Consider the following 25,938-nt stretch of genomic DNA (forward strand, 5'->3'; position numbering starts at 1 on the left):
GTACTGAGAGCCCAGGGAACCGTGCAGTCCCTTTGGAGGGATGGGAGGGGGCTTTGGCCCTCAAAAACGGCTGTTTTTCTGGAATTCCTGGCCATGAGGGTTTTGTGGTTGGTTTGTTTTTAAACCAAGGAGGAAAAGGAAAGGGAAACAAGCCAACTAGCTGTTACTAAGGAAACTAAGGGTATGGCTACACTTGAGAGTTGCAGCGCTGGGAGTTACAGCGCTGGTTGTACAGCTGTGTAGGGAAAGCACTGGTGTGTGGCCACACTCACAGCTACCAGCGCTGCAGTGTGGCCGCATTTGCAGCGCTGTTGGGAGTGATGCATTATGGGCAGCTATCCCAGCGTTCAAGTGGCAGCAACGTGCTTTTCAAAAGATGGGGGTGGGGTGCAGTTTGACAGGGACCGGGGGAGAGAGAGTGGATTTTTGGAGCCGACACTGTGTATCAACTCCCTGCCTTGCAAAATCAGAAATTCTTCCCGACCCCTTACTCTTAACTGCAAACAGCCTGCAGACCAGATAAGCAGCTGCTCCAACCAACTCCCTTTCTCACCCCTGCCCCCGCTGTTTCTCTCGTCAAGCAAACACTCATCCCCCTGCCTGCCTCATTCACAGCAAGGTAGTGGGGTATCTCATTTGCTTGTCAGTCAGTTACAGATTGATCACGGCAAATAGGAGCTGTGTTTGTTTTTTAGATAAGCAGCTCCCAGAGTTCACAACAAAACAAAGGGAGAAATTTAGTTAAAAGCATTCTGGGATATCTCCTAATACCCTGGAGGCCAATAACAGCGCTGGTGTGTGGCCACACTTTACAACCAGCGCTGCAATGCTTATACCCCAAGCAGACCCAGGTGTACAGCCAGTGCTGCAGCCAGGGAGTTGCAGCACTGGATGTGCCCTGCAGGTGTGGACAGTTACTAATTGAGCACTGGAAAGCCTCCACCAGCGCTGCAACTCTCAAGTGTAGCCATACCCTAAGTAACTGATTTTAACTAACTAACTACAAGGTAGTGAGGCACTGCTGATTGCTCTGACTCCTAGCCACAGGCGGTAGGGAAGGAACTGAGTGGGGGCTGGTCCCACAGTGTCAGTTAACTGCCTGCAGCAGCGCGATGTAGGGACCATGCATGTGCAACCCAACCGGCACTGCTACTAAAAGTCTCCTACATGAGTGCAGGGGCACACAAACACCTAAAGGGGAGCACCCAAAGGGACAGCACTTGAAGAAGCATCTATTCATTATTTCTGCCCCCCCATGCTCCTCCCCACCGGCAAACTAGTGCCTATGGTAACTTGGAGAGCAGCAACAGATGTTCCTGGAAATGTTTTAGGTTTGTTTTATGTACCTTGCACTGGAGAGAATAATTTCTAAATGCTGGCTATGTTTATAAAATAAGACCACTTAAGATAATCTGGTCAAAGATCTTTTGTTCCAATCCTCACACAGCTCTTGAATTCCTCCAACCTCCATCATCGAAGGTTTCAGTACAAAAGAGATGTCACTGTGTAATGCACTCTGGCACATCAATCACATTTTGTTGGAAGTACCATGCATATATATATGGAATTGTAAAACTAACTGAAAAATGACTACCCTAGTCAACTACACGAATGAGAAAACCCTCTGAAATAGGAAAATTGAGAGATTCAGGAACAGATCCTGTTCCTATTGAAATCAATGCAAGCTTTGCTTTGGACTTCCATTGGAGCAAGTCCTCTGAAACTCAGGGTTATTTCACAACAGCAGAGTTTAAGATGAGTAAACTGCTATCAAGGTGACTCATGTAATGTGAAAAGTGCACTTATACAAGATTCCCAAATGCATGGGGCTGATTGTACTTGATACTGAACTGGTGTTCACTTTCACACATCATCTATTATGTTGAAGTAATAAATGAGGTATTTAACATTACAAAATTTGTGCAGAGTAGCTACATCTCCCCTCCAACAGATTTGTTAATTTCCATACATAGTGTTTAAATAAAAAAGGATGAACAGCTATTTGATACAAAGTAGAATGTATATTTGCAAAGGGCATGTGTCACTATTCTAGTTTTATTTAGTTTAATGTGACATTCCACAAGATTGAAATCATGTGACTTAATTAAAACTATTGTAATTTGGTATCTAAAAAGTTTCATGTTTTTAAAAAGTTAAACCCTTTAGCTTTTCTTTCAGAACCAGAAGTTAATCTGTTTGAAGTTACATAAAATCATAGTTCTTAAAAAGGATACATAATACAGTTGCACCATTTTAATGGTGAGCACTCCAATACAATAAGCATTTCTTCCACAATAGTTTTGGTAACAATATAGGCACATAGCGGCATGTAAATTACACATAGCAACCAGAACAGCAAAGGCACAATCTGGATTTTTACCTTTCAAAGTGATGTTTAATTTACAAACAAAAATATTGTTTTATACTTCATGCAGAAGTTTTACATTTGTATTTAACAGCACAAAACCATTACAGAAATGCTGTCATCTGATAAAACAGGTCATTTAAATAAAAGATAGCAGTTCTTTGCATTGATGAACTAAGGTCTGGATTAGAGGGCAATATATGAAATCCCACTTCAAAGGGTTGAGACGGTCTGAATCCTGTGAGCATCCTTTTGTGTACAAAAGTATTGTCTGACAACTGAAAGTAATTACAAAGTTTTCTATTTTTTGTAGGTATGTATTTATTTTCCTCTATGTCTACACAAGAAGACCTGAAAGATAAGATTATCTGTAAAACTATCAATTGTTTCTCCAATATAAAAGTAGATTTTAAACTTTAATATAAACTATACTTTCAAAACATACTTAGGCATTACTTGAAGGAACCATTGTTTAAGTGTAACTGCTAGCTAATTTTTGTCATGAAGTCCCACTGATGACAGATCTCCTTTATTCACCCTTAAGAATGCAGCCCTTAGCAACTCAAGGTTAAGTCTGTAATGCAGCAACTTTGAAGTTAATTCTGCCCACGGCTCCAAGAATATGACAGTTCTGCATTTTACATAGAAACATTACCATTAAGACAAGTAGAAAATTTTTGTTTACAAATGAAGATCTTCATAATTACTAAAAAAGACACATTTCTTCTAATTTTCTTAACTAGCTCTTATATGCACCATTCCACATTGTGGAAAAGCTGAAATATGCAGTCTGGACTCACTCTACAAATTAAAGAAAAAATGGAATTACAGGTATTGGCACAAATACTTACAACTACACCTGTACAAAATAAAATTGACAACCCCTTCCCACCAATCAGAGTAGAACATTCATCTGCTATCCAACAAGTACTTTCAAATACCGATTGCCTGATTAAATGTGGTAACGTGGGAACACAATCTGAGAATAGTGGATGTGCCAAAAGTTCCAAACTGCTTTATCAGTCTTTAACTGGAGAGAGGAACCAGAAGTATGTCCAAAGAGTTGAGTGAGATAATTATCCTTGCAACTTCATGAGGTCACTGCAACTGCACTCTGTATGCCCCTATTAGCAACTTTACCTGTAAGAAGGAAAAAAAAAATGCTTCAAATGACCATCCATATATCTTGCACAAAGGTAAAAGTACTGAGTAAAAGGGAGGTGGAGGAAACTTGCTAGTAACTGAAGAAAATGGAGCTTATATAATCTGTACTTGGTGGATCAGAATTTTTTGGACCCATATTCTAAAGTGAACAGTTTGAAAACCAAAATTCAAATGAAAGTACTTAACAATATTCTGAAGTGCCTTAAGCATCCTCTGTTCATACAGCAAACAAACTTGTAAATGAATGTACTCCAAAGCTTGACCAGGAGCTTCAATAGAATTACCTCCCTTTATCATGTTAGGCAGCAATCAAGTTTTTAGAAAAGCTTTTTGGATGAAATGCTGATGTATTTGATAGGCAGCATAATTAAATACAGGAGAACCTCATTACTCTGTAGTGCTAGAGAGAATAAGAACCACAACTCCTCCCAGAAGTGTTATTAGGACAGGATCAACCTATCCTTACTCTTGTGGTGACTGTTGTGACCACTGCAGGAACCATCTGGCAGCATCTAGCAGACTTTCTACACTTCTAAAAAGGAAACTGCACACACCCCCTCACTTCAATGCAGGCTCTCGGTAACTGCTTCTGAACTCTCCATGGCACTGACACCAGTTACACAGCTTTAACAAAAGAAGGCTGGTAGTTGCTCTGTGCCCACAATGTCATTCAGTGCACACCCAGTAGCTTCTACCTTTACTTGCTCCCTATTACTGACCTAGTAAACAACATTTGCAATATTTAGTCCTACTGCAATTCAAGCACTTCATTCTGGGATCTGAATTACTCTGGCTATTGTTTATTCATGACGGAAATATTTCCATCTTCCTAGTGAATCTCATCAGCAGTGACTTTACGTGACTTTTGGCAACATCACAGATAGACTGGGACGGGCTGAAAAAGGTTGTCAACTGAATCGAAGAGAAGGAAATGAAGAACACTTTAAATAATTTTACATTTATAGGCCAGGCCTATAATTTGGAGTAGACACTCCTGGAAGAGAAAGACATTGAAACGTCTGTCAAAATAAAATTGCATAGGTAAGCATGTCTCACCTTGGCAGTAGGCGCTTCTGTCAACCGTATAAAAAGCTTGTTAAGGCCTGTAACAGGACTGAAGGAATAAATAAAGTGACTATCCTAAAAGAAAAAATTACAATAAGTTAGTGTTGGTGCGTGGCAAACACTTCTCTAGGCACTTTGAGGTGAAATGCAGAAGGACTGAGAAATTGGAGTTAAGAACATCTCATCCATCGCAACAAGAGTATTTTTTGGAAAGATAGTTCTGAGACAACATTAAGCAAGCCCTTTGGTGTAAGTATATTATTCTCTGTGAAGAAACAGAACTAGGGAATGTGATTATATTGAAGCATTAATGAAAAATAAACTAAGGAATCCAACTTTAATTACTACAAATTTCAGGATGGTATACTTAATGCAAAGCAGTTTAACTCAAACTTAGTTCTTTCATGGCTAAGAGACTGGGATTCTTGAGCTTTTGAAATTCTCATGTCACTAACATTGACAATTTGCCCACTTCCTGCTCAACTCCCTACTGACAGTGTTTCACCTCCGATACCCTGATCTTCACTAGCCTTGAAGACTAGAAATGGCTATTAAATATTCCTATTTTTCTCTGTAGTTTCTCTATAGATCTTTCAACAGATTTTTTTTTTTTTAAACAAGAAACCTCTGCAATTTACTATATTAAAAGGCCTGTCACAAGAAACATGCTGGGACTGAAGTACAATTCAAATCCCTTGAAATTACACAGATTACAAGTTTTGTTTTTTGTAGAGATGCTATAAAAGCAGATTAACTAGTTAAATGGACAATACTTACCAAAAATACAGGAAGCTGGAATTTATCATTTAAAACCACTGCTTGCACACTGCATGGTCCACAGAGCCGAGCAATGACTTCTTTACCAAAGAAGTTTGAATGGAAAACAAATAGAAGAATTCCAGATCCTAAAGAGAAGATACTTTGATCAATTTCATAAAGAAAACGTGATCAATCTGAAATTAGAAGGTTTATGATTTTAAAAAGTTACACCCCCCTACCCAAACTGACCTAAAACTAGGTCCACTGTACCCTTGACTAAATCCTCATTTAGATGGAGGGTATTGTGGTTTTTGTTTTTAAATAAAACAGAACTTCACACTACTACACTGTACATTATAATAAGATCGCCATTTTGGTTTTTGATGTTGGCAAATATTGACAAATACTAAACTTTATGGACTGGTTATGCATCACCAAAGCAGTAGTGTTGCTGTTCAGAACCACAAAGATTCTAGACTCCCAAGCCAATGGAAAGCAAGCTCATTGCAGGACGACTGCCTTCGTCATTGGGGCAAGGTGTAGGAGAAATATGACATTAAAGTTAGCTTAAGTTTGGTAACGGAAAAAAATGGTTACCTACCTTTTTGTAATGGTTGTTCTTCGAGATGTGTTGTTCACGTCCATTCCACATTAGGTGTGCATGTGCCGCATGCACAAGCATTGGAAACTTTTCCCTTAGTGGTACCCGTCGGGATGGCGGGGGCCCCGCCTGAGTAGCACCACTGCGCCATGCATATATATCCCCATTGGCCCGACCCCCTCCAGTTCCTTCTTGCCAGCGACTCCGACAGAGGGGTAAGAGGGTGGATGGTGGAATGGACGTGAACAACACATCTCAAAGAACAACAGTTACGAAAGGTAGGTAACTGTTTTTTCTTCGAGTGCCTGTTCACGTCCACATTAAGTGAATTACAAGCTTACCCTTGGAGGAGGGTAGGAGTCACGGAACAATTGATTGGAGGACAGCCCCGCCAACCGCTGCGTCCTCTCGGGCCTGCTGGTCGACACCGTAGTGGGTCGTGAAGGTATGCACCGATGACCAGGTGGCTGCTCTGCGGATCTCCTGGATTGGGGCTTGTGCCAGGAAGGCCGCTGAAGCTGCTTGCGCCCTGGTCGAGTGGGCCGTGACCGCCAGGGCCAGAACACCTGCGAGGTCATAACACGCCTGAATGCAGTCTGTAATCCAAGAGGAGATTCGCTGAGCCAACACCAGGAGGCCTCTCATCCTCTCAGCCACGGCCATGAACAGCTGCGTGGATTTACGAAAGGGCTTGGTGCGCTCCAAGTAGAACGCCAACACTCGACGGACATCCAGGGTGTGCAGGCTGCAGTGACTCAGGTCCGCATGGGGTTTGGGGAAAAAACACCAGCAGACAAATGTCCTGGCCTAGATGGAATTGTGAGACTACCTTTGGGAGGAACTTGAGGTGCGGACGGAGCTGCACTTGGTCTTTATAAAAACACTGTATATTGTGGCTCCGAGGTGAGTGCCCTCAGCTCAGATACCCTTCTGGCCAAGGTGATGGCCACCAGGAAAACCATCTTCCAGGAAAGGTGGAGGAGGGAGCAGGTAGTGAGGGGCTCGAATGGGGGCCCCCATGATCTTAGAAAGGACTAAGCTGAGATTCCATGGAGGGATTGGGGGGCATGAGTAAGGGAAAACCTGCTCTAGTCCTTTAAGGAAGCTCCTCCACCACTGGGTGGGAGAACACCGAGCCCCCTGAAAACCCCGGGTGGAAGGCAGAAATGGCCGCCAGATGTACCCGGATCAAGGACGGGGCCAGCCCCTGCTGCTCGAGGTGCAGTAGATACTCTAGAATGGTTGGCACTGGAGCCTGGCGTGGCTGGACCTGTTGGGGCCCATACCAGCGCGAGAACCTCTTCCACTTGGCCAGGTAAGTCGCCCTGGTAGAGGGCTTCCTACTACCAAGTGGAACCTGCTGTACAGGAAGGGAGCACTGGCTCTCCAAAGCATTCAGCCACAGAGCTTCCATGCTGTCAGATGCAGTGATTGCAGGTCGAGGTGGAGAAGCTGCCCTCCGTCCTGCATGAGGTGGTCCTGGTGCAGGGGCAGGGTTACCGGGGCTTCCACTGACAGCTCCAGGAGCGTAGTGAACCAGACGCCTCAAGGTGGCTGGTGTGGGCTATGCAAAAAGTTCCAGAGGAGGAGAGCCTCAGGGCAGAGCGGCAAGGAATGGCCTTGCCCTGCTTGTTTATATAAAACATGGTGGTCGTGTTGTCCGTCAGAACTGTCACGTTGTGACAACTCAAAGTGGCGTGAAAGGTCTGGCAGGCTAAACGAACTGCCCTGAGCTACTTCACATTGACATGGAGCGACCACTCTGCTCCCGACCACAAGCCCTGAGATCCCCTAGGTGAGCACCCCATCCAAGGTCTGACGCGTCCATCACAAGTGTCAGGTCCGGCTGTTGTGTGGCAAAGGGGATGCCTTTGCAAACCACTGTTTGGGACCGCCACCACCGCAAGGAGTCTAGCACGTCCCCCGGGGCTGTCACTACCAAGTCCAGGAGGTCCCTGCCTGGGCGGTATACACAGGTGAGCCAAGCCTGCAGTGTACCGAGTTTTAGTCTGGCATGCTTGACCACATGCGTGCATGCTGCCATGTGGCCCAGCAGCCTCAGGCAGCATCTGGCCGTCGTAGTGGGGAACTGGCACAGGAAGGTCACTGCCTGCTGGATGGCCAGGAATCGTGATACTGGGAGGCTCGCCTTTGCCTGTACCGCATCTAGGACCGCCCCTATGAATTCCATCTTCTGCGTTGGAATGAGGGTGGATTTGGGGACATTAACCAGGAGCCCCAGTGTGCAGAATAGTCTCAGGGCCTCCTCTTTGGACTGGCCCGCCAGGAGTCAGTCATCGAGGTACGGGTAAACTCGAATCCTCTGCCTCTGTAAGAAGGCCGCCACCACTGCCATGCATTTTGTGAACACCCCTGGGGCCGCAGCTAGGCCAAACGGAAGAACCGTGAACTGGTAATGTTCCTGGTTCACTGTGAAACGCAGGAATCGGTGATGCACTGGGTGGATGGCGATATGAAAGTATACGTCCTTCATGTCGAGGGCAGCGTACCAGTCTCCCGGATCCAGGGGAGAGATGATGGTGCCCAGAGATACCATGCGGAACAGGGCCTTGACCAGGAACTTGTTGAGCCCGCATAGGTCTAGAATGGGTCGAAGGTCTCCTTTGGCCTTGGGAATGAGGAAGTATCGGGAGTAGACCCCTTTCCCCTTTAGGTCTTTCAGTACCATCTCTACCGCCCCCACGTCTAGGAACGTGCGAACCTCCTTTTCCAGGAGGTGCTCGTGAGAGGGGTCCCTGAAGAGGGATGGGGAAGGGAGGTGGGGGGGGGTAGGCAGGGAGGAGAACTGCAGCAGGTATCTGTTTCACACCGTGCATAACACCCAACAGTCCGACCTAATGCTGGACCATGCACGGGAGAAACGGGACAGGCGGTTCAGGAAACAAGGGGATGGATCCGGCGGTTGGTTTGGTACATTGTCCTTGAGTGCACCTTCAAAAGCCTGGTTTAGGGCCCGGCTGGGACTTATGTTGGCCTTGGCTTTGGCCCAGTCTATTGGAGCAATAATTATTATTATTACGTTGCCTCCTGTTATCCCCGCTTCACCTGCGGGAGGGCTCGTGCCTAGGATGAGGCTGGTAGTGATGCTGAGGAGGAAGCTGCGGCTTGAAGGGCTTCCTTTGAGTCGCCGGGATGTGCATACCCAGCGACTTGAATGTAGCCCTCGAGTCCTTGAGGCTATGTAGCTTTGAGTCCGTCTGGTCCGAAGAGAGCCTGGACCCTTCGAAGGGGAGGTCCTGGAGCGAGTTCTGGACCTCAGGCGGCAGACCTGACTCCTGCAGCCACACCGAGTGTCACATGGCCATGCCAGACATGACTGTCCTGGCTGCCGCATCTGCCGAATCCAAGGACGCCTGGAGAGAGGTCTTCGCTACGGACTTGCCTTCGTCCACCAGTGCTGTGAACTCCTGTTGGGAACCCTGCAGGAGGTTGTCCTTACATTTCCCCACTGCCACCCAGGAGTTGAAGTTATGCGTGTTGAGGACGGCCTGCTGATTAGCAATCCTCAACTGGATGTCCCCTGAGGAATACACTTTCCTGCCAAACAGGTCCAGGCGCTTTGCTTCCTTGGCGTTGGGGGCCGGGACCTGCCGCCCCTGGCACTCTTTTTCGTTTACCGCCGAGACTACCAGGGAACATGGGCTTGGGTGGCAAAACAAGAAGTCGTGCCCCTTTGACGGGGCGAAGTACTTTCATTCCACACCTTTGGCTGTTGGAGCGCTGCAGACCGGGGTCCGCCATATAGTCTTATAGTTCGACTGTATGCTCTTAATGAGCAGAAGCGCTATTCTGGATGGACCATCTGGGCTCAGGATGTCCACCATGGGGTCTTCCTGCTCTACCGTCTTCTTAGCCTGCAACCTCAAGTTATGAGCAACCTCATGCAGTAGCTCTTGATGGCCTCTGTGGTCTTTTGGCAGAGTCCCTGATACCGCTGTGCCTGCTACTGCTTCATGTGGGGATGACGAGGAGGTCAGCAGCTGCTCAGCTTCCTCCTGCTGGTTCCCTTGGTCCCCTTCCCCTGTGGGAGGGGCTTCTGGCTTGGGCCAGGACAGCTGACCTTGGGGCGGCACCGGACTCTGTGCCAGTCTCTCCGGTCTCTCACCCAGCGACAGCACAGACGGTCTGGACGCCGTAGCTTCCCGTGTGGAGGAGCATCAGTGTAGGGACTGGGACCGGTGCACCGAATAGCTGGCCCTGGAGGGAGCCCCCTTCTGCTGGTGGTAGGCCCCAGAGGTCCAGAAGGGCCAGTGTCCTGGCAGTCCCCACTGGGGCTGCTACCCAGCCTGGTGTTCTCTGTTGTCCGGTGCCCAGTGCGGGTAACTGTATCGGCCCGAGTCGACGCTGGACTCGGGCGATGCTGAATGTGAAGGCCACGGCGGTGCCGTCGATCTGTGCCGGCGGGAGGTCAACGAGTGGCTTCTTGCCAATTGGGAACGGGACCGGTACCGCTGCTCACGGGACTAGGACCGGTGCTCCCGAGACCCGGACCAGGGACTTCTGGAAGCCTTTGGTGATGACCGGCTTGCCTTCTCCTGGTACCGGTCTTTGGGGGGTGCCAGAGAGTGTCAGGTCCCTTGCACTAACCCCATGCACTGACTCGCCTCCGGTACCGAGACTTCCCTCTGCATCAGGGGTAACAGAGTCCACAGATTTGGAGCTCGACCGGGACCAACACTGGGAGCAATGCCGGGATGGTGTCCTCGAAAGGCGTACCATTGCCGGCTTTCCCCTTGACGGCATCTCGGGCCCAGGTGCCGGAGGCTTCTCCTTGGTCGGGAAAGGGCTCACCACCGACAACCCAATGGAGATCCTTCGCCACCTCAAAGGTGTCAGGCGTGGAGGGTTGATCTATTACTCCCTCGAACCCGTCGTCCTCACTGAGTTCACTCGGGGCTGGACTCAGTGGGACTTGTGGCGCCGGTGCCACTGGTGCCGGCGCTGATACAGCGTCCATCATGCTCTTCCCCGTGCTCAGGCCCTTAGATGGCGCCGGTCTCCTTTGTGGGGAATGTCCGCACCCTTCCTTTGGTTTAGCCTTGGGGGAGGCTGAGTGGTGCTGGGGCCTACTTTGCTCTGAGGCCGATGGCTTGCGGTGCTTATCCTGCACTGGGTCTCTTGCCAACTCCGGGGCACTCCACACCAAGGAGGCTGGAGCCAGCGTCAGGTGCTCCGGCCCCGATGGCTGCAGCGTAGCCTCCATCAACAACTGCTTCAAATGAAAGTCTCTCTCTTTCTTTGTTCTAGGCTTAAACACCTTGCAAATCTTACACCTCTCTGTTTGGTGTGCTTCCCCCACGCAACGTAGACAAGAGTCCTGGGGGTCACTAACCGGCATAGGCTTGCGGCACGTGGCGCAAGCCTTAAACCCGTGGGCCTGCGGCATGCCCAGCAGCCCAGGGTGGGTGCTGGAAGCCTCCAAGCACCTAATCCATTAAGTGTCCACTACAAGGAAATGCTAATGAACTGATAGCAATTAAGTACTCTAAAGCTAAGGGACTGCTTCTTGTAGGAGAGCAGGAGGTTGTTCCAATGCTGCCAGGGACGGTAAGAAGGAACTGGAGGGCGTCAGGCCAGCGAGGATACATATGCACAGCGCAGCGGTGCCACTCAGGTGGGAGGCCCGGCGGCCACCATGAAGGGAAAACTTTCCGACGCTCATGCACGCGGCGCGCACACACCTAATGTGGAATGGACGTGAACAAGCAACTCTAAGAAGAATGTATGTTGTAAACAAAGACCCCGACTAACAAGTAGAAGGAAGGCCTCAAAAAATAACGAGTTATAAGGCCAAAAGCGATGAAGTAGGGAGGATGTTTGCTTCAAAAAAATAACCAATGAAATAAGGGGAAGTTTCTGAAAAGATGGCATTCATAGTTAAATTAGCGTTGTGTAATACCATACATTGTTTTAACTGCAAATTAGAAACAGATTCTAATCATACCTTCTGGCACATTCTGTGGGGGTTTATAGTTGAAATCCATAGAAAAATCTGGTCCTTCACAGAGACGATGACATGCAATAGGAAAGACAGGCTCCAGCAAGGCAAGACGAGCTTCAAAGTAATCCCTAATTGCATCTTCTGCTACTCTTGAGAGCCTAAATAAGGAAACAAATGATGCTTATAGTAGATTTAGACCAACGGTATTCCCTTCTAGATAAGTATCAGAGGGGTAGCCGTGTTAGTCTGGTTCTGTAAAAGCAGCAAAGAATCCTGTGGCACCTTATAGACTAACAGACGTCTGTTAGTCTATAAGGTGCCACAGGATTCTTTGCTCCTTCTAGATAAGGATCCTATCACTGTACAAAGATTACTATCAGTAACACATGTACCAGCTAGTGAAGCACAGAAGGATTCTAGATGGCAAGATTTAGGATTCCTAATTCCAAAAGATAATACATCCTGCTTTACATTTAAGAGGAGATATCCCAATTCCTGGAAATGAAGAGCTGCTATCAAATTTTATCAGGAATCTAGTTTGGTTGTGAGATTTGCTTGTTTATGTCTCATCTGCAGATGTTAAATACCACAATGAGCTTCAGAGAGGTACACCACAGAATCTTAAAAAAATTCAAATTGGCAACAGTTCTGGAAAGTTCTCCAATATAGAAACAAAATTCCAACAACAAGAAATACTCAGTCCCCTCAGAATAACTCAATGGCCAGGCAGAGACAGCATCTCTACCAGCAGTGCTAATGTGCTGATTAGCACTTTGCTTGCAGCCAGGCTGATTTGCAGTTTTACTTATGATGCTGCATGAGAGAACAGACAGTTCCCAATTCACGTTGAGTAAAAATTCAATGTAAGACAGATAAGACTCCCACTGAAGAGTTGATTTGTGCAGTGACTGTGATGAGGGAGGAGGAGTCAGACAAAGCCTTTCTACCAGCAGCAGACAACCGAACTTTCGAAGGGAAAGAGAGCATCTGTCAATAATATTTAGCATTTTAGACCTTTACAAGTAGGTTTTAAATGCCCACGTGAAACAGGGAATCCTGAAACCTACAGGGTTAAATGACTTAACCCAGGTCAGGGGTGGAATTAGAACTCTAGGGTTCCTGGTTCTCAACTTTATAGATGCTGGTTTGAATTTAAACCTTTAAATTATTCCTATTCAGTAATTACCCTCTCCCTGTCTGAGGTAGTTGAGATTATCTCCAGAACTCAAACTAAAACCTCTGGTTTTATCATGGGAGGCCTACAGGGAAAATAGTGAGTTCTGGATCTGAAGGACTTTGAGGATTTGGAAGGGCCTAGTTTGCTTGATATTGGTCTATTTGTTTAGTTTTAATTGTTTCTTCCCCTCCACCTAGCAGTGCTACAAGATATTAGTCAACTAATAAGCAGACAGAGGGGCAGGTGGCAATAACTACTGTGGGTGCTATTAAATAACAGTGCCCTCAGAGCACTGCACAGGTACATTTTTATAAAGTGAAATACATTAGCCCATGCTGCTTGTCACTTGCCTCCTCATTCTGCACTTTTATTCAATGTTTCCAAAAAATGGTTGGGTTACCTATCTCTACGTGATTTTGGTACTGCTTAATTTATTTTTTCTGCCAAGGAGAAACTTCCATTTTTTCCCTAGCATTTCTCTTTCTTCACAGTGACTTAAGCCAAAATCATGAAGCACATCTGAAGTTTTAGACAGTAAAGAACTACACAGGCTACTTACGTTTCCAAGTGACTCTTGAGCAGGTCATACACCAGTACGTTATTACATTGTTTAGCAAAATGCAGTGCACTGTTCTGATGCTTTGACAAAATGTTACAATCTGCTCCACTTTCAATCATAAGTCGTACAATGTCAGAGTTCCCTCTCTTACAAGCCTACACATGAAAAAACAAACACACACGTGTGAAGTAGCAAAATACTTCGTAGTGAGAACTGAATCACAGCAGAATCAGTATTTTAAAAACTAATTGAGTTCATAAAATTGAACTCAATCATAATATTTACAGATTACACTCCAGTACTTTTAATTCTTTCTGGATGTTAATTTCATATTTTAATGACAAGTCTCCTACTTATAAACCTATTATACATGGCAGCCATATTCTTGATGATTCCCTCTAAATAGATTATGCTGTACACAAAAGTTATGCATTTCACTTACCATGGACAATCTAACCCTAGTATGAGAAATTCAACATATGGAATTCCTTGCGAAAGCTCATGTAATGGGTCACTGGATAGAACACTAAATACAGTCAACCTGTCTGACCGTTCTTCCCAGGTTGTATGCAGCGTAGCTGTAGCCATGTCAGTCCCAGGATATTGGAGAGAGAAGGTGGGGGAGGTAATATCTTTTGTTGGACCAACTTCTGTTGGTAAGCGAGAGAAGCTTCCAAACCACACAGAGCTCTTCTTCAGGCCTGGGAAAGGTACTCCCAGCATCACAGCAAAATGCAAAGTAGAACAATATCATACTCAAAGGAAACCTGCACAGCACTTTCAAAAGACGAGCCTGGGAGCTTAAATTCATTACTCTACTAGACACTAAAAATCATTAACTGAACAGAAACACTGAATTTATGGCTTACTAACACTCTTTTTGTCTTATGGCTACAGAGAGGTTAATGGGCCACTCTACCTTGAGCGGTCCCTTACAATATGTGCTTGCTACTTACGCTAAACAACCTCTTTCTCCTTGCATTTTGCTGTGAATCTGGAAGTACCTACCTTTCCCAGATCTGAAGAAGAGTGTGTCTTGAAAGCTTGTCTCTCTTGCTAATATAAGTTGGCACAATAAAATACATTACCTCACCAACCTTGTTCTTCCCAGGGACATTCAGGGTCTCAGCATTTCCCCATTACAACACTGACCGACCTTCTCTTGCTAGAAAACAAGTCCAGGAAAAGCCTACTCTGGGTTATCACCTGAAGGCAAAAATAATTGGGTGTGAAGGCATCTCTCACTTTTTGGAATTTTTGCCTTCCTGCTGAGGAACCAGACTGGCCTGCAATCCTTAACTCACAATTCTCTTAATCTGGGAAATGAAGAGAGAAACCAACCTGCAGTTAAACCTGTGTGCAGATGAAACATGTATTTTGGGATTACATGCAACTTTAGTGTTGCATTATCATAAACTTTTCCATTTAGTAAGAGATGCATTAGTACACTGACAAAGATTACTGCACTAATGACAATGGTCTGAGGGCTTTGACACAAACAGTAGATCTTTGTCCTATATTTAAAGCCTAAAATGTGGTTTGAGAAAGAAGACCATGGAAACAGACCTGGCCACAGACATACCTGTACATACCACACAGTCATCCTCCTATGTTTGCTGAATATTAGACAATATCAAACAATGTCAGGACAAACTGCATTTACCTTCATTAAAGCAGTTTCACCATTGCTCTGCTGGACATTAAGATAAGCCCCAGCTTCCAAAAGAATAGCCACCGTGGTTAGAAAGTTCTTTAAAAAGAATAGAACAGAACAGTTAAACTTTAAATTTAAAAATGTTTCAAACAGTAAGTTAAATGCAGAATGTAGAATGACTAAAATTTTAGTAGCGTGGAATACCGTAAAATAAGGTATCAAAGTGGTACTGCATTGCTCCCGGATGTCAGGTTCATCTGCAAGCTTTTAACAGCCTCCCCCACACACACACCCCGACTCATCCCCTCCCAAAAAGTCATGAACAGGACGATTTTCATTCTGAATTAAGATAATTCTTCATGAACAGCTAACTTCCAAATGAAATAACTGATACTTTGTTACATATAAAACTTTACAGTAAGTTGTTTTATCATTTGAAGTTTCAAATAAATTGATACTGTCTTATTTCATTTACTTAAACACAGTAAGAAAATGATTAAATAAAACAGAAGTTTTGTCATAGGATCAATGTTACCTGCTTTGTCAGTAAGTCTTGACAAGCAGCAGTTTGATATTAACAATTTTCATACATTCATATTGCAACAGATTGTCTTCATTAATTACACTCAAAAATATCAGTTGAAGGTCAACAGTCAACTAACCCATCTGAGTAGCTGGCACAGATGCAAATTTGGAACAAATATTTCAGTTAACTAGCTGCAGCAAGCTGAGCAATGAGAGTTTGAACTTAAAGTAAAAGCCAAGACGTAGGAATACTGTTAAAGGAAACTAACCTTTTCAGCTGCGTGTATCAATGCAGTTGTTCCATTTTTCTGTCTACAGTTGACTTTAGCTCCTTTTTTAATAAGGAGCCGGAGGAGGTCATCATGCCCTCCTGCAGCAGCAAGCATCACTAGCGTCATTCCACTTGAATCCTGCAACAAATTGTTTATTTTTCAGTCACAAATCTACAAATGGAGCCTGTTTACACTAACTACACCTGTAAAGGCACCCAGTTACAACATAGTTCCATGTAAGTATAGGTTGGACCATGATGATGTCTCTGAAATGTGCTACAATCTTTGATAGCCCAGTGCTTCAGCACAGTTCAGGGATGCCATCATGGGTCATCTCCATTTAAAAAAAAAAAAAAAGTCAAGACATACATAAATGGGCTTGGGGGGACAAGTGCACTATAACCAGGCCACATTCAAATCATTCCCACTAGCTCTGGTATAGATATAATGTATCCTCCTGGTTAGCAAGACTTACCAAATTTAGTGTAAATGCTGTATTTAGCTGCAAATCAACATGTTGTAATGGATACCAGCCAATGAATCAACATTTCTTTAGGAAAATAACTAAAAAGTACAGATGCAAAACAAGATTAAAACCCATGATTTAATCAATGTTTCCTGCTTGCTGATTTAAACCATGATGAAAATCAGTGATTTAAGTCAATCTATTTCTCATGCTTATATATGTTTTAGAAGTACATACATTTTAGAAATACTTGTCAAGTTTTACAGCATATAGTCATTTGCAATAGAATCAAACCCCCAGAGAGTTAACTGACTGTTTTACTTAAAGGAAATGGAGGAGAGATCAACAACCATTCAAAACACCCAAAACACAACTACATGTGTATGCTAAATATAAGCTAGTCAGATTTAAAAACCAAATATCTGAAAGTTAGTTCCTGCTTACCTGCCAATTTAGAGTCTAGGGTCCTATTTAAGTGTATTTGTAATATTTAACTATGCACATATTTGCTTACCAATTTCAAATCTGAACAGTTTAACCTGAAGAGCTCTATGTAAGGTCTCCTCTTCCATAAACTGGATTTGTACAAAATTTCCCTTCAATACTTCCTCTTTACAGATATTACCTCTTGATCCAGATTATATTCTTCATTTGAATTAAGCGCCATCTTTACTGTAACATAGTCTCCATTTTTAACAGCATCCCTCAGTAGAGCTGAAAGAAAATTCGTTCAATTGGTATATTCACTTTAGAACACCAGATAAGAAATTTTTCCCCTCTTCCCAAAAATTACTTACTACTCGATATTGGTTCTGTTGAAGAGTGAGTCTCATCTTCTCCATCCAAATGCTTCTGAAAGTCTTCCAGGGTAAGCCATTCTAACTGCATGTCCATGCCCAAACTCAAGACTTGCTGCCTGCCATCTATGATATAAACCCCAAACGAGTTACTTGTTTTGTATAGCCACCAAAATGTAATCACTGCCTGCTGTCTGTATTGACTGGCAGTATAATGTGCACAGAATCCTGCACATTTATTTTTCCAGAGCCAAACTGGAGGCAATGATCCATAGTGGGGGGAAAACGCCAAATAATGTGTTACATTACAAATTGGCACAAGTGTTCAGTAACCTGGGGCCGAAAGCCTGAATCAGAGCCTGCCACTGTGTGGATGGAGCCCGAAGGCCCATGGCTGAAGCCTGCCTCCCCTACCCACAGGGAAAGTGGAGAATTCACCAGCTGCCTACACCTCTAGTATTTCTGTCTCCAGAGCAGGGCAAGGCCCAACTGCTGCTGGCGGCCCTGGGAGAGGGGCCACTGCTTTGCACGCCCTGCCCTCCCCTCCGCCCCCATCACAGGCCAGGAGGCCGTGGCCACAAGAAAAGGCCCTGGTGGTCGCGGGGGTCACATTTGAGAAACACTGGTCTAGACAATATTATAATCCCTCTACAGACTAGTGGAGAACCCTAGACATTTAGATCCTTTGCCAAGACTCCAGTGCTTGGTGTCAGTCGAGAAAAACAGATTCCTCAGATGGAAGCAATGTGAATGGACAGTTACAGCCATACAACTTTGTAGAACTCAGTATGACTCAATTTTTGCACAGTAAGTTTCAGTGGATTTGTTTTTACTACTTACCAGAATTCTCCTCCATTTGACATACATTGTCCACTTCCCGATCACCTTCTGCAGCAATGTAAGTCCAGGTATCTGTCTCATCTCTTGTGCTTCTCCTTTCCTTGTATAATTGTTTATTTTCTTTTGATTTGAATTCTTCTATGAATTTATAGTCCACTGAAGAGTCCTCTCTTTTTCGATTATTCTCAGAGTATTCATTTTTTTCTTCTGAAGATATATTAAACAAATCAAAAGCACTTCTGTTCTCCTTCAAACCTAGAATATAATTGTGAAATGTTTAATGGGATTGACTACATATGCAAGCCACAGAAGTTTATTAAATAATAAGTCCTGGTTGGCTGAAACAGTCAGAGTTTAAGAAAGTTTTTATTTACCTTCTAGAGGTTATCAATGCCAAGACCTGGAGCCAGGTTAACATATTAGATCACTCATGCATGTGCAAAAGCCAAATTCAATGAAGATTATTTACCTGTGATTACCCCTATGCAAGTCTGAATCCTGACTAGATTCAAAACCTAATTTCATCCCCCTTTAGAACGTTAATTTAACTAGAATTATATGAAAATATCTTGCTTCTTTGTAGGACTATTGATTAATTCCAGTTAACTCTCATGATTAACTAAAAAAATTAATCCCGATTAAAAAAATTAATCGCAATTAGTTACACTGATAAACAATAGAATACCAATTGAAATGTATTAGATTTTTTGGATGTTTTTCTACATTTTCAAAATATATTATTTCTATTACAACAGAATACAAAGTATACAGGGCTCACTATTATTTTTTATTACAAATATTTGCACTATAAAAATGATAAACAAAAGAAATAGTATTTTTCAAGAATTAGAGGGGTAGCTGTGTTAGTCTGTATCCACAAAAACAACAAGGAGTCTAGTAGCACCTTAAAGGCTAATAGATTTATTTGGGCATAAGCTTTTGTGGGTAAGAAACCCACTACTTCAGATGCATGAAGTGAAAATTACAGATACAGGCATAAATATACTGAGACATTTAATTAATTATTTTTTAATTTTAATTAATTTAATGGAGATAGCCTATCTCCTAGAACTGAAAGGGACCTTGAAAGGTCATTGAGTCCAGCCCCTGCCTTCAGTAGCAGGACCAAGTACTGATTTTGCCCCAGATCCCTAAGGGCTTGGCTACACTTACAAATTTGCAGCGCTGCAGCAGGGTGTGAAAACACACCCTCTCCAGCGCTGCAAATTGCGGCGCTGCAAAGCGCCAGTGTGGTCAAAGCCCCAGCGCTGGGAGCGCGGCTCCCAGCGCTGTCCATTATTCCCCACAGGGAGGTGGAGTATGGACAGCGCTGGGAGAGCTCTCTCCCAGCGCTGGCGCTTTGACTACACTTAGCGCTTCAAAGCGCTGCCGCGGCAGCGCTACCACGGCAGCGCTACCACGGCAGCGCTTTGAAGTGTAAGTGTAGCCAAAGCCTAAGTGGCCTCCTCAAGGATTGAACTCAACCCTGGGTTTAGCAGGCCAATGCTCAAACCACTGAGCTATCCCTCCCCCCATGAAAAGAAGGGACACATGAAGAGAAGGGAGTTACCTTACAAGTGGAGAACCAGCGTTAAGGCCAATTCAGTCAGGGTGGATGTGGTCCACTCCCAATAACTGATGAGGAGGTGTCAATAACAAGAGAGAGAGAAAATTGCGTTTCCAGTAAGCCAACCACTCCCAGTCCCTATTCAAGCCCAAATTAATGATGGTAAATTGGCAAATCAATGAGAAACTGCAGAGCTACAATTCAAGTCTGTTTTTGAACTTTTTTTGTTGAAGGATGGTTACTTTTAAATCTGTTATTGAATGTCCAGGGAGATTCAAGTGTGTTACCATTCATGATGTCTGATTTGTGTCTCTTTATTCTTTTACGTACAGACTGTTTGGTTTGGCCAATGTACATGACAGAGGGGTATTGCTGGCACATAATGGCATATATCATATTAGTAGATGTGCAGGTGAATGAGCCCCTGCTGATGTGGCTCATGTGGTTAGATCCTCTGATGGTGTCACTAGAGTAGATATGGGGACAGAGTAGGCAACAGGGATTGGTTCCTGGATTAGTGTTTCTATGGTGTGGTGTGTAGTTGCTGGTGAGTATTTGCTTTCAATTCACCTCATATAAGTACTGTAGTGCAATCTCTTTATCATGAAAGTGTAACTTACAAATTTAGATTATTATTTTTGTTACATAACTGCACTCAAAAACAAAATAATGTAAAACTTTAGAGCCTACAAGTCCACACAGTCCTACTTCCTGGTCAGCCAATCGCTAAGACAAACAAATTTGTTTACATTTACAGGAGATACTGCTGTCTGTTTTTTATTTACAATGTCACCTGAAAGTGAGACCAGGCATTTGAATGGCACTTTTTTAGCCGACATTGCAAGGTATTTACATGAGAGATATGCTAAAAGTTCATATGCCCCTTCATGCTTCAGCCCCCATTCCAGAGGACATGCTTCTGTGCTGATGATGCTTGGTTAAAAAAAAAAAAAGTCAATTAAATTTGTGACTGAACTCCTTGGGGGAGAATTGTATGTCTCCTGTTCTCTTTTACCTGCATTCTGATACATATATCATGTTATAAACAGTCTCGGATGATGACCCAGCACATGTTGTTCATTTTAAGAACACTTCCACAGCAGATTTGACCCAAGGTTTAAGAATCTGAAGTGCTGTCCAAAATCTGAGAGGGACGAGGTGTGGAGCACGCTTTGAGAATTCTTAATAGAGCAACACTCAGATGCAGAAACTACAGAACCCATAGTTCTGTCACATCCCTGTCCCCCCCCCCACCAATCTGTCAATTCTCCAAGTGATAACTGGGGATTCTTGAGCTGGAGAACTAGGACAGAATGGGAGTAAACCACTTTTCTCTTTAGATCCTGTGGAACATCTTCCATGGCTCCCACCCAAAGAAGTAACAATGTCACAGACCAGAAGTTGCTCATGAGAGGGGTCCCTGAAGAGGGACTGGGAAGGGGGGAGGGAGAACTGAGCTGGATGGTATATCCCACTTCCACCATGTTCAGCACCCAACTGTCCGCAGTTTTATGGGACCATGTCCACTTGAAGTGGGACAAACAGTCCATAAACAAAAGGGGAAACAGGATCCGGAAACTTAACCTGGTACAATGTCCTTGAGCGTCCCGTCAAAGCAACTTAGGGCTGCCCAAGTGTCTGCAAGGGGCAGACTGAAGTGGAGGGGGAGTGGTGGCCTATGCCTAAAGTCCCTGCTCTGTTTCCTCTGTGGGTGGGAGGGTCAAAAAACCAGGCTGACTGCTTCAATCTGAAGTGCTTCCTCAACGTTGCAGGGGTATACAAACCCAGGGACTTAAGGGTTGCTCTGGAGTCTTTCAGACAGTGAAGCTTTGTATCGGTCTTCTCAAAGGGTAGGTTTTGGAGGGTATGCTGAACCTCCTGTGGAAGGCTGGAGGACTGAAGCCACGCACTCTTACATGGCTACCACAGATGCTATGGACCTGACTGCCAAATCTGCTGCATCAAGGGCTGCTTGCAGGGAAACCTTTGTTATGGATTTCCCCTCCTCCACCAGGGAGGAGAACTCCAGTCTGGCTTCCTTGGACTTCAACATGTGGTACTCCATATTGAAGTCATATCTGTCCAGCAGCACCTGCTGGTTAGCAGTCCTAAGCTGCAGGCCCCCAGCAACTGTATTTGGGGCATGCAAACATCTACACTGCAATGGACGTATGCAAGCACTTGAAGAAAAACTGTTTTTGTTAACCTCATAGGATAGGACAGAAAGAAATGGACCTACTCAGAGGGTGGCATATATGTGCATTTGGTGCAAGGAGCTTCTGTCCCTCAGAGACCAAATTGCAGAACTGCTAACTGCAGTGTGTAACCTATCATTTAAATCAGCTTCTGTACCAGCTGACTGGAGGATAACTAATGTGATGCCAATTTTTAAAAAGGGATCCAGAGGTGATCCTGACAGTTACAGGCCAATAAGCCTGACTTCAGAACCGGGCAAACTGATTATAGTAAAGAACAGAATTATCAGTTTCAAACACATAGATGAACACAATTTGGGGGAAGAGTCAGCATGGCTTTTGTAAAGTAAAATTATCTCACCAATCTACTACTTGTTAACCCTTTCAAAGAACTGTATGTGGACATGAGTGATCCAGTGGATATAGTGTACTTAAGATTTTCAGAAAACCTTTGACAAGGTCCCTCACCAAAGGCTCTTAAGCAAAGTAAGCTGTCATGGGATAAGAGGGAAGGTCCTCTCATGGATCAGTAACCGGTTAAAAAATAGGAAACAAAGGGTAGGAATAAATGGTCAGGTCTCAGAATGGAGAGAGGTAAACAGCAGTGCCCCCATGGGGTATGTACTGGGGCCAGTACTGTTAAACATTCATAAATGATCTGGGGAAAAGGGGTAAACAGTGAGATGGCAAAATTTGCAGTTGATACAAAACTACTCAAGATAGTTAAGTCCCAAGCAGACTGCAAAGATCTACAAAAGGCTCTCACAAAACTGGGTGACTGGCCCTCAAAATGGCAGATGAAATTCAATGTTGATAAATGCAAAGTAATGCACATCAGAAAACAATCCCAACTATACATATAAAATTATGGGGTTTAAATTAGCTGTTACTGCTCAAGAAAGATCTTGGAGTCATTGTGGATAGTTCTCTGAAAACATCCACTCATTGTTCCCGCTCAATCCACTCACCCATCAAAAAAGCGAACAGAATGTTAGGACTCATTAGGAAAAGAGATAGATAATGAGACAGAAAATATCATATTGTGTCTCTATAATCCATGGCGTGCCCACATCTTCAATACTGCATACAAATCTGGTCGCCCATCTCAAAAAAAAAAGATATATTGAAATTGGAATAGATACAGAAAAGGGCAACAAAAATTATTAGGGATACGGAACAGCTTCCATATGAGGAGAGATTAAAAAGACTGGGATTTTTCAGCTTGGAAAAGAGACAACTAAGGGGGGGGATATGATAAGAGGTCTATAAAATCCTGACTGGTGTGGAAAAAGTAAATAAGAAAGTGTTATTTACTCCTCCTCATAACACAAAAACTGGAGGTTCACCAAATGAAATTAATAGGCAGCAGGTTTTAAACAAACAAAAGGAAGTATTTCTTCACACAATGCACAGTCAGCCTGCGGAATTATTTGTCAAAGGATGTTATGAAGGCCAAGACTATAGCAAGGTTAAAAAATGACTAGCTAAATTCATGGAGGATAGGTCCATCAATGGCTATTAGCCAGGATGGGCAGAGATGGTGTCCCTAGCCTCCCTTTGCCAGAAGTTGTGAATTGGCGACAGGGGATAGATCACTTGATGATTACCTGTTCTGTTCATTTCCTCTGAAGTACCTGGCATTGGCCACTGGAAGACAGGATACTGGGCTAGTTGGATGTTGGGTCTGACCCAGTATGGCTGGTTTTATGTTCTTAAATTGCAGCAAGGGACATTTAGGCTGGACATTAGGAAACACTTCCTGTCAGGGTAGTTAAGCATGGAAATAACTGCCTGGGAAATCATCTTCATTCGAGGTTTTTAGGAGCAGGTTAGACAAATACCTGCCAGGGATGGTTAGATAATAACTTAGCTCTGCCTTGTGTGCGGAGGACTGGACTAGAAGACCTCTCAAGACTTTGCAATTCTACACTTCTATGATTCTATAGAGGGTAAAATAGGATAAGCCTAAATTCAAGACATGAACCTTAATCTTTTTAAAGAAAGGATCCATGGGTGTTTCTCTCAACCTAGCTGGTATTAAGAGTTATGGCAGGCAGCCACTGCCAGGCTTGGTGGCCCAAAAATATTAACCATAATTTCAGAACACATTTTTATTTAGTTTTACTAAGCGAAGTAGACCTGACAACATCACCAGTCTATTATACTGCTTTAAATGAAAATCTGTCACCAGGCTGAGCAAGAATTTTCTATGAGGCTTCAGAGCGACCAACTTATCTTTGAGCTAACAGCACGAGCCATCAACTTACTCATATTCTTGACTGCAGTAGCAGCCATCAAGACAGCAATCATTACAGAAAGCTCAGTAAACATTCCCGTAACATTCAACTGGTGCATCTACAGGGTAGGACAACTCCTGGAATAGCCAATATTAAAACATGACATAAGCACACAGTTTATTACTAAGAGTATGATATGCAAATATGGTTGACACTCCTAGAGGGGAAGAGAAGAAGAATCTGCAATTCAAGGTGGAGAAGATACATTTGATTTTAATGTTCAGCTGTGTTTTAAGATTTAGAGTATAGGATGTAAAAAAGAAATCTAGAAAGTGAAAAAGAAATTACAAAACCACCAACTGTTAAGTCACGGAGTTGCTTTTACTTCTTGAAAAGCCACCAGAACTGAAGTACTAAAAGGTGGAATGAAGCTAAAATTAAGTATAGCATGTGTGTAAATTCTCATGTGCATTCTATAGTGGGACTATAGTCTACTCTGTAGGACTGGATAGGCTTTATTGAGCTAAAACAGTGGTCTCCAACCTTTTTAAGCACAAGATCACCTTTTGAATTTAAGTACAACCCAGGATTTACCTCAAAGCAAATATAGAAATAATAGTTTATTATGCTATATAAAGCGGAGATCAATTGCTTAATATACATAATTATACATTTTCCCTGCTTATTGAGTCTCAGTGTGAAACTTGTGAATGCACATTATCTACCAGTGTCTTGAAATTCGAGTTGTAATTTGAAATAGCTAGGTCGGATACAGTCCTGCAGATGTTCATCTGTGAGGCGGGTGCAATACTTGGACTTGATAATCTTCATTTATGAGAATGCCATCTCACACAGATAGGTGGAACCAAAGCAAGCTTTCACTTTTAAAGCACAAGACAATAGATGGTTTACGCGTCCCCCAAAATCACTGTCCCTTGATCTGGCTTTTAGCTCAATGTCACTTTGCATGGTAATTATCTCCATATCAATTCCACTACTTTGTAAATCAAACACCTGATGGAATGTCGCAGCCAACCTACCAATGTCTGCTGGAAGGAATGGATTTGAGATACACATTACGACTGGTGCCATCATGTCTATTTCTTGAAATTGCCTGCTGAATTCCTCTGCTAATTTGGTCAGCTGTGCACAGAACTTTTCTGGGTGGAACCATTTTTCTTAGTCTTCAATTTTTTCTAATATTTTCCCCAGAGTCGGGAAGTGCTGCAGCATTTTATTCTTTAACTAGAGGAACCACAGACCCAATTTCTATTTGAATGCATTCACCGCACTGATCATATGTGATAAGTCTCTGCCCTTTCCCCGCAGTTCAGCTCTTTCAATTTGGACGTTATGTCAGTAAGGAACCCGAAGTCTAGCAGCCATGCACTGTATGACATCTCACTGCACACTTTGTTCCTTGATTTTAGAAGAGCGATGATTTCAGGCATTAGATCCAAAAATCTGTGCAGGACTTTCCCCCTGCTTAACCACCTCACATCTGCATGGAGGAGCAGCTCACCGTAAGCAGCATCCACTTCGTCAAGTAAAGATTTAAACAGGTAGTGCTGGAAGGCTCTTGCTCCAATCAAGTTTATAATTCTGACAATTATTTTCATTACATGTGAGAAGTCCATAACTTTACGCACTAGTGCTTGCTGGTGGATTATACAGTGGTAATTCACAAATGAAGGAAAATCTGGATCATGTCTGCAAAATGCAACAAAGCCAGC

The 25,938-nt window shown here is 43.8% G+C and overlaps 1 protein-coding gene across 1 annotated transcript in view; it reads right to left on the reverse strand.

Moving 5' to 3' along the window:
• Positions 1 to 2,238: 2,238 nt before the first annotated feature.
• Positions 2,239 to 25,938, reverse strand: part of MPHOSPH8 (M-phase phosphoprotein 8) — a 43,852-nt gene continuing 20,152 nt past the window's right edge. The window contains exons 5-14 of the mRNA XM_045017956.1: positions 18,207 to 18,461; positions 17,367 to 17,492; positions 17,195 to 17,283; positions 16,101 to 16,241; positions 15,316 to 15,402; positions 13,653 to 13,807; positions 11,920 to 12,074; positions 5,372 to 5,499; positions 4,586 to 4,669; positions 2,239 to 3,505 (exon numbers count right to left, since the gene is read on the reverse strand). Coding sequence (XP_044873891.1) covers positions 3,464 to 3,505; positions 4,586 to 4,669; positions 5,372 to 5,499; positions 11,920 to 12,074; positions 13,653 to 13,807; positions 15,316 to 15,402; positions 16,101 to 16,241; positions 17,195 to 17,283; positions 17,367 to 17,492; positions 18,207 to 18,461 — 1,262 coding nt within the window. The 3' untranslated portion in view covers positions 2,239 to 3,463. The remainder of the gene's footprint in view (positions 3,506 to 4,585; positions 4,670 to 5,371; positions 5,500 to 11,919; positions 12,075 to 13,652; positions 13,808 to 15,315; positions 15,403 to 16,100; positions 16,242 to 17,194; positions 17,284 to 17,366; positions 17,493 to 18,206; positions 18,462 to 25,938) is intronic.

Source organism: Mauremys mutica, chromosome 1, assembly GCF_020497125.1.
Source record: "Mauremys mutica isolate MM-2020 ecotype Southern chromosome 1, ASM2049712v1, whole genome shotgun sequence".
Lineage (NCBI taxonomy): Eukaryota > Metazoa > Chordata > Testudines > Geoemydidae > Mauremys > Mauremys mutica.